This window comes from Solanum verrucosum, unplaced genomic scaffold (genome assembly GCF_900185275.1).
Source record: "Solanum verrucosum unplaced genomic scaffold, falcon-dt-bn FXZP01000214.1, whole genome shotgun sequence".
Taxonomy (NCBI): Eukaryota; Viridiplantae; Streptophyta; class Magnoliopsida; order Solanales; family Solanaceae; genus Solanum; species Solanum verrucosum.
The window spans coordinates 1,249,598-1,257,481 of record NW_026020059.1 but is presented as its reverse complement, the minus strand read 5'-3'; the positions used below and the strand labels follow the sequence as shown (position 1 = coordinate 1,257,481).

The 7,884-nt window shown below is 34.0% G+C and overlaps 1 protein-coding gene across 1 annotated transcript; it reads right to left on the bottom strand.

Moving 5' to 3' along the window:
* Window positions 1-506: 506 nt before the first annotated feature.
* Window positions 507-5,088, bottom strand: LOC125823284 (protein YIP4b-like). Its single transcript, XM_049502673.1, has 3 exons — window positions 4,501-5,088; window positions 1,284-1,358; window positions 507-891 (listed from the first exon to the last, which is right to left on the bottom strand). Exons 1-3 carry the CDS (start codon window positions 4,999-5,001, stop codon window positions 631-633), a joined length of 837 nt encoding a protein of 278 aa, XP_049358630.1. The 5' UTR covers window positions 5,002-5,088; the 3' UTR covers window positions 507-630.
* Window positions 5,089-7,884: the final 2,796 nt, after the last annotated feature.

Genomic DNA, 7,884 nt, shown 5'->3' with positions numbered 1-7,884 from the left:
AACTAGGAAAGACGATGTGTAGTTAGATACTCAACTCTTATCTAATAAATTCTCATTAGGGATAATATAATTTACTTGACACATAATCAATCGTTCTTATTTAAATAATAACTCATGTAGTTGAGCAAGCATCATATTGAGACAAACCGCCCAACTCTTGAGAAAGATAAGAGTTGTGGTTCAAAAATTGAGTGCAGAGCTTAGATACTTCACCTTTTAAAATCTTGACACATTGCACTAACGAGTAATGGCACAAGCTAAGTTGTACCCTTGTCAAATCCTTCAAAAATACAATATATTTGGAGGATCCGACATGCATCTGTCGATAGTTTTGAAGAGTCCAAGCAACATAGGGCACAAGTACATGGCCATAGTGTTCAGAGGCATTGACATCACGAAATAAAATAGAGAGAATACGTCTCCTTATTGAGGCATACCATACACCAGACATAACTAGATGTATATAACATATTTCTTACAGCAGTACAAAATGTGAGATATCAGAGGTAGAATCAGAATTATCAACAAATTTTCATGAGGTAATCAAAATCTCCAACAAGTTATATCCCTACTTCAATGTTTTGTAACGGCTTCATACATCTTTCACTCATATAGTAGGCACAACTAAAATCAATCAATGGCAATAATGAGAAATCCAACAGATACATACATGAGTACTACAGGATACAAGGCAAGAGCTTTCCTTCTAGGGTTAACAGCTGTACTCATGAAGGGGTATGCCGCCCAAGAGCTCCAAGCTAGTGCAACACAAACTACAACCACCTTCAATATCACGTTGTCCTTTAGCATGCAAATAAAGGCACCAACATCAAGTGGGAATAGACAGTAACCCAGCAGACTGAGACTTTGGAAGAAGATTATATGACCGCCCTGCATGTCAAAATCATTAATCCATCTGAAGTAGCAGCATTGTTTACATACATTCCCTGACTCGATATCCATCAGAACTGCAAAAAGGAAACATGCTACTTCCTAGATACACAAGACTACTTAATTGGGTTACTTTCATCACAAGTGCTGCTAGAATGGTTTTGTTTTTCTCGATAAGTGCCTATAGACTGTGTTCCTTAAATATGTATCCACTAATTAGCTGTCCTTTCTCCTATCCATTCAATATCTCATATCTCTTTGCATCTTTATCACATGTCTACTTACTGCTTAAAATTCATTTAACACATCCATCATTAGGGTGTTTTTTATCTTTGGTTATTCTCGTTTTACCATAATTATTTTGGAGTGATAGGGTGAGAAAGTGTCATTACCAGTAACAAAACATTCAGTGTCAGAATGACAGCACCGGCAGCCAGCAGAGCAAATGCAACAGCAAAAACCTCAGACTGGAAGAAAATTTAAAGAAATAAGAAAGAAAAATAAATCCATTAGTAAGGATTCCACCTGCATTAATATGAGTCTGTGAATCAGCTATAAAACCATAGGCAACTACATTAAGTATAAAAGAACTCGAAAAATAGAGCATGTGTGCATAGACTTGGTTCATGAACAAGACAATGTGTCGTTTGGGAAAGATTCAGCCTGACCAGGTTTCAATAGTCTACAAAATGGTCGAGATTATTTATCTCATTTAATGTGTCTGCAAATACCTAAAGTATACAACCTCTTCATGGTTTGTCCTTGGGTCCACAGAAAGCCAGATAAGAGACAACTCGTAATAGCAGCAACAAAAAGGCAAAAACAACTGAAGATTTGTCCACATTGGGAGGAACAAAAACTGCACAATTTTGTGTTTAGGACTCGAAGTTTTCTCTATACCTTCTTCTCTACACCTAAAAAATGTACAAACTGTTCAGCTTCTTCTATACATTCTTCTCTACACCAATTATCTGATTTCTCTGCTTTTTATCATTTAATCAAGCTATCCAAAGGCCACAATAATTCTTGTAACTTCTGCTCTATGAGCATCTGTCATTGGGTGGTTATCTGTTTCTACTCCCGGTTATTTAATTGTGCACCATGAGATGACTTGTCAAAGTTGCATAAGAGATTTTGAGTGGTACAAGTGGCTTGTCACAAATTCAAGGCAAGGTGGAGTTCAGTGCACAAAGTAAACATACAACCATCTCTGATTTGTGTTATTACTTAACCAAGCAACTATAATCAAGACATCCTATCAAGTTCATGGGACATGTCCACAAAAAGACATCTGATTTTGAAGAGGATGGCTAGTTTAAGTTGCTCAGCAGAGAAAGATTCACCCATCTTTCTGCCTGAGACCATCAATATGAGTACAGTGTGACTGTGATCTATAGTGGCAAATAAAGCTAGACAGTAGAAGTTGAAAATTAATAGTCTAAAAAGATAGTAGAAGTTGAAAATCTAGGCAATTCCAAGGAGTTTTCACTTGGGCTGGACTTAGATGATGAAACAGCCAGAAATCAAATTACTGAAGGTCATGTAGAAAGTAGAGCCATTTTTAAAGAGACCTAGCAATACACCAAATGAGAGTTGGTACATGAGAGGGAAACAACAAGAACAAAGAAGTTGTAGGCTATGGATAAAACAACTATGCCTCAATTCCAAATTAGTGAGAGTTGGCTTTATGAATCCTTTGTATACATAGGTGGATATAGCTTATAAATGAACTCCCTCCCTCCCTCCCTCCCTCCCTCCCTCCCTCCCTACCTACCTACCTATGAAATGGTGAAGAAACTCTTGTATAACATCCTAATTTCAAAAAATTCCTCACTAGGTGCATTAACTAGTTTTGCGCAATAATTAGACATAGATAGAGTTAGGAGCATATTACTTGCTCCACTTCTAGGCTAAGGATGTAATAATAATAAATAGTCTACACATCTAGCTCTCGAGACTTTGGTCTAGTGGTAAGAGTGCAACTTCTTTATCCAAACTATAGATCCAAGCACACCAACACTATATGTTCATATGTTCCCATCTTTATTTTGGATCATAGAATCAGAAATTTTATAAGTAAGCAATCAAGGAGATTAAAGCTGTAGGGACAAATTAATCCTAAAGCTGACAATGTCAAAGTATATCTTTACTACTACATTTCTTGTAAGGCTGGTGATAGGGCAGGCTTCAAGCAGGAGAAATGATATAAGAAGTTCTGTTATATTGTTTTAATTTGTTGTTGACAATTTTGATGGTCAATAAGCAAATATTTCAACGATTCCTTTGAGGTTAATAACTGGTTTGTGCTTGTGCAGGCAGTTCATAACTGAAAAATTACTCTGCTTGTGCATTTCATCAGCTTTTTTTTTCCCCTTTGAAATGTAAAGTGAGTTAATTGAAGGTGTACATCCAAAAAGAGGAGTTTAACAATGTATGTAAGGCATTAAGAAAGTCAACTAAGGCATCTGTGCATTTCTCCAGCTTATTAAACAGGAATTAGCTAATACATTAGTCTATAATGCCTCAACATAATAGTTATTTTCAGCTGAGTTCCTTTTATTAGACTTCTATTTAAATTGACTAATAATTCTTTCTCTCCCAAATTTCTCCTAGAAGAATACAAAGAAGAGAGAGAGACCTTCACATAGGCCTCACTTTTCCCTGGCTAGCCCTTCTGCAAGTAAAATGAAGACAGCTGGCATTCATTTATTCAATGAGTAGGTTTTTGTCAAGGTGATATACAGACACGTTAAAGAACATTTGGTGATGTAGAATTTTAGCTATGGAGGCAGGCTTCAGATATTTAGCATGCCATAGGGATGGGGCTTTAGTTACTTCCTACATGCACAATTGTCTAGTCCTCGACTCCTCGTCATACAGGGGAGTGTTAACTATTAAGTCCTATATTCATTGAGGGAATAGGTTGTGCTCTTCTTATATGGTCATAGCCAATCATCCCTCATAAGCTAGCTTTTGGGTTGGATTAGGCTGAAGATCCATTTCTTCACATGGTATTAGAGCTAGACTCATCCTCATTCTTGGTTTACCCAATATTGAGCCATCATGTTATGCTTTCCACGCCACAGATGTCCAATCTTAGGCTGGCAAGGGAGTGTTACTAGTCACCTATTGGTAAAGAAAATGGGTTGTTATCTCTAGTATGGGACAGACCTTCCCTCATGAGCTAACTCTTTGGGTTGTAGTAGATCCAAAGTCCATTTCATAAACAATGAAGATTATATCAGAAGAGAAAAGGAATCACACACTTCTCGTTTTTCCTTGGAAGAATTTATGCACCTGATATTGAAACATTTGATGGTATTAAAGTTATCCTTTTGACCTATGTAAGTTTTGATCAGCTGTTTCCCAATATATAAAACTCTAGTTCTTTCATTTGTTCCTCTGGCACTTGTAATTTCCAAAACATTATCATTTCTATTCAGCTATAACGTGATCTAATTTGAGTGCCCCTTGTGCCAGAGTTAATTACAATTACACATATTATACATCAAAACTACAAAACATGCACAATCACAAAAAGAAATGCTTCTAAAACATTTACAGAATTGAGTAAAATGGTAATGCTTATGACAATGTAGTGGGAGTTACCTTCTTAACAGAAGCAGACCATGACAAAGTGAGACCAAGGAAAACAATGAAAAAGAAAGGTCCCCATAGATCCCAATCACGAAGCGCTTTGCCAGGATCTTCTCTATAAGGATTAGGGAAAACCACCAGCTTCAAATTACTAACAATTCTGGACAGATCTCTTTTGACGGTATCCCAAACGGGTTCGGTAAGGGTATTGGGCGGGGATCCGAATCCGGTAGCAGCTATATTCGACTGTCCCGATGAGGGTAGGGGTGGAGGAGATGGAATGGAAAGGACAGGTGTCGGTTTGTAATTGGTGGTTGTGGTAGATGTAGGGGGAGGTGGTGGGCGAAGATTAGAAGGCATGAAGGGAGAAGATGAAACAGGTATGGCAGCACGAGGAGGAGAAGGAGGGCGTGCTGGAAGGACAGTAGAAGGATTGGAATAGATGAGGTTTTCAATTTCATCAATGTCGGATTGGGATGAAGAGTGAAGAGGTATAGTGTCTCCATGTGACATTTTTTCCGGTAGCTCTCAGATTTGCAGAGATGATCGGAGATGGGGGACAAGGTGGGGTTGGGTGGGTGGTGTAACTGGTGCTAGAGGAAATGTGTTGTCGTATTGTAAGAAAATTTTGCACTTGTTGAGAAAAAGTAAAAAAACAGAGAAACTTCATTTCACTTTTTAATTATTATATTATTACTTCTATTATATAGTATATTTATAATTAACATATTATAAATCATATAAGATTATTAATTAAATCACATTCTCTAGTTCACTTTTTGATTATTATATTACCAAGTAATTTATCCGCACTTCGCGCGGTCTTTAATAGTAATTGCATTAAACTTGTAAATAATCCTTTATTAATATCCATACATTAAAAATAATGAAAAAAAATAGGTTCTTAAAAAAATATTAGCAATATTCAACATGAATTTGATTATTTGTCATTATCGCATAACTCAAGAACATCTAATGAATGAATTATTCAGGAAATAATAAATCATTGGTTCTTTAATCAATATTAAATGAAAAATAAAGAAGAAAATAAGAATACATATACAAAAGCATTTTGTAAGAAAACGAACACATTTAAGTTGCATAGATTATACAATTGTGATATATGTCTCAGGGGAAAATTCAAAAATTTGTTAACAGATTCAAAAAAGAAATTATGCTTGAACATGAAAGCAGTTATAACTTTTGAACTTGCATAATGAATTTCTTTGATTGATAAGTGAGAAACTTCATATCTATGTAAAAATAGATAATATGTAAGCTTATATATAGTAGTTTTAGGTTATAGAATTTTATATAGAATATCAAAACATGAATTCTTGGAACTGAGTACAATAATTATTTTCTGCACAATGGATATACATACTATATGTGTATATGTTCAATATAACTGGAGACAATAACTTTGCACAAACATAAACAACCGAGTTTCAAACTTGTACTCAAAAACAACAATTAATATCATAAGCATAAATTAATGATTGTAAAAATAATACCAGGATATGTAAAAATAGAATGAAATAGAAAGGAAAAAATCGAGTCCACTGAATGCATATTGTCCCCTTAAGAAAATTATTCTCCACTAACACATGAGGTTTAAAGAATTAGATCCTCTCATGATGGAACGATTTTATTCACCAACGTATTAATACAAAAACAATGGTGTCAGTAAGTCACTCATCAGGAGCAAAGTACACAAATATTTAATTGTGCAGAAGAAGAAGAAGTAGTTCATAATTTTCGTTATTTTAGAATGAGAGGAAATCCCTCTATTTATAAACAACAGAGGGTAGTATGAACAAATGTTTATTGTGCCTTATCGGAAAGGTCACAACTCTTTGGAAAAGTCACAACCCTTCGGAAAGGTCAGAACCGTTCAAAAACGTCACAACATTTCATAAAGTCGCAATAAAAGTCACAACTTTTCATAAAAGGGGAAGACTAGTTTTGAAAATAAATAAATTAAAAGGGAATCCTGGTTTGTGGTGGCGTCACGTAGGCGGGCTTAGGGTTCTCTTTTATATATATACTAGGTAATTTGTACACGCTTCGCTCGGTCATAAATAATAATTGCATTGAACTTGCAAATAATCTTTTACTAATATACATACATTAAAAATAATTTAAACAAATATTAGCAATATTCCAACATAAATTTGATTATTTGTCATTATCACATAACTCAAGAACCTCTAATGAATAAATTATTCAGGAAATAATAAATCTTTGGTTCTTTTATCAACATTAAAAGAAAAATAAAGAAGAAAATAAGAATATATATACAAATACATTTCGTAAGAAAAGAACACATTTAAGTTGCATAGATTATACAATTGTGATACATGTCTCAGGAAAAAATTCAAAAATTTGTTAACAGATTAAAAAAAAGAAATTACGCTTGAACATGAAAGCAATTTTAAATTTTGAACTATCATAATGAATTTCTTTAATTGATAAGTGAGAAACTTCATATTTATGTTAAAATAGATAATATGTAAGCTTATATATAGTACTTTTAAGTCATATAATTTTAAATAGAATATCAAAACACGAATTCTTGGAACTGAGTATAATAATCATTTTCTGCACAATGAATATACCTACCATATGTGTATATGTTCAATATAACTGGAAACAATAACTTTGCAGAAACATAAACAAGAGAGTTTAAAACATGTACTCAAAAACAACAATTAATATCATAAGCATAAATTAATGACTATAAAAAAAAATTACCAGGATATGTAAAATTAGAATGAAATAGAAAGGAAAAAATCAAGTCCACTAAGTGCACAGTGTCCCCTTAAGAAAATTATTCCCCTCTAATACATGAGGTTTAAAGAATTAGATCCTCTTAGGATGGAATGATTTTATTCACCAACGTATTGATACAAAAACAATGGTGTCAGTAAGCCACTCAACAGGAGCAAAGTACATGAATATTTAATTGTGTAGAAAAAGAAGAAGAAGTTTATAATTTTCATTGTTTTAAAATGAGAGGAAATCCCTCTATTTATAGACAACAAAGGGTAGTGTGAACAAATATTTATTGTGCCTTATCGGAAAGGTCACAACTCTTCGGAAATGTCTCAACCCTTCGGAAAGGTTGCAACCTTTCATAAACATCACAACCTTTCATAAAAGTCGCAACTCTTCATAAAAGTTACAACTTTTCTTAAAAGTCACAACTTTTCATAAAAGTCGCAACTTTTCATAAAAGTCGCAACTTTTCATAAAAATCGCAACTTTTAATGAAATGTGAAGGCTAATTTTGGAAATAAATAAATTAAAAGGAAATTCTGGTCTGTGGTGGCGCCACGTAGGCAGACCTAAGGTTCTCTGATTTATATATATATATATATATATGATTATTTCTAT

Bases quoted from the DNA above. Each gene is read 5' to 3' on its own strand.
- LOC125823284 (XM_049502673.1), bottom strand. From the start codon at position 5,001: ATGTCACATGGAGACACTATACCTCTTCACTCTTCATCCCAATCCGAC. The intron at 1,359-4,500 runs GTAACTCCCACT...ATTTTCTTCCAG, and splicing joins GGTCTGCTTCTGTTAAGAAG to TCTGAGGTTTTTGCTGTTGC. The intron at 892-1,283 runs GTAATGACACTT...TTTGACATGCAG, and splicing joins CACTGAATGTTTTGTTACTG to GGCGGTCATATAATCTTCTT.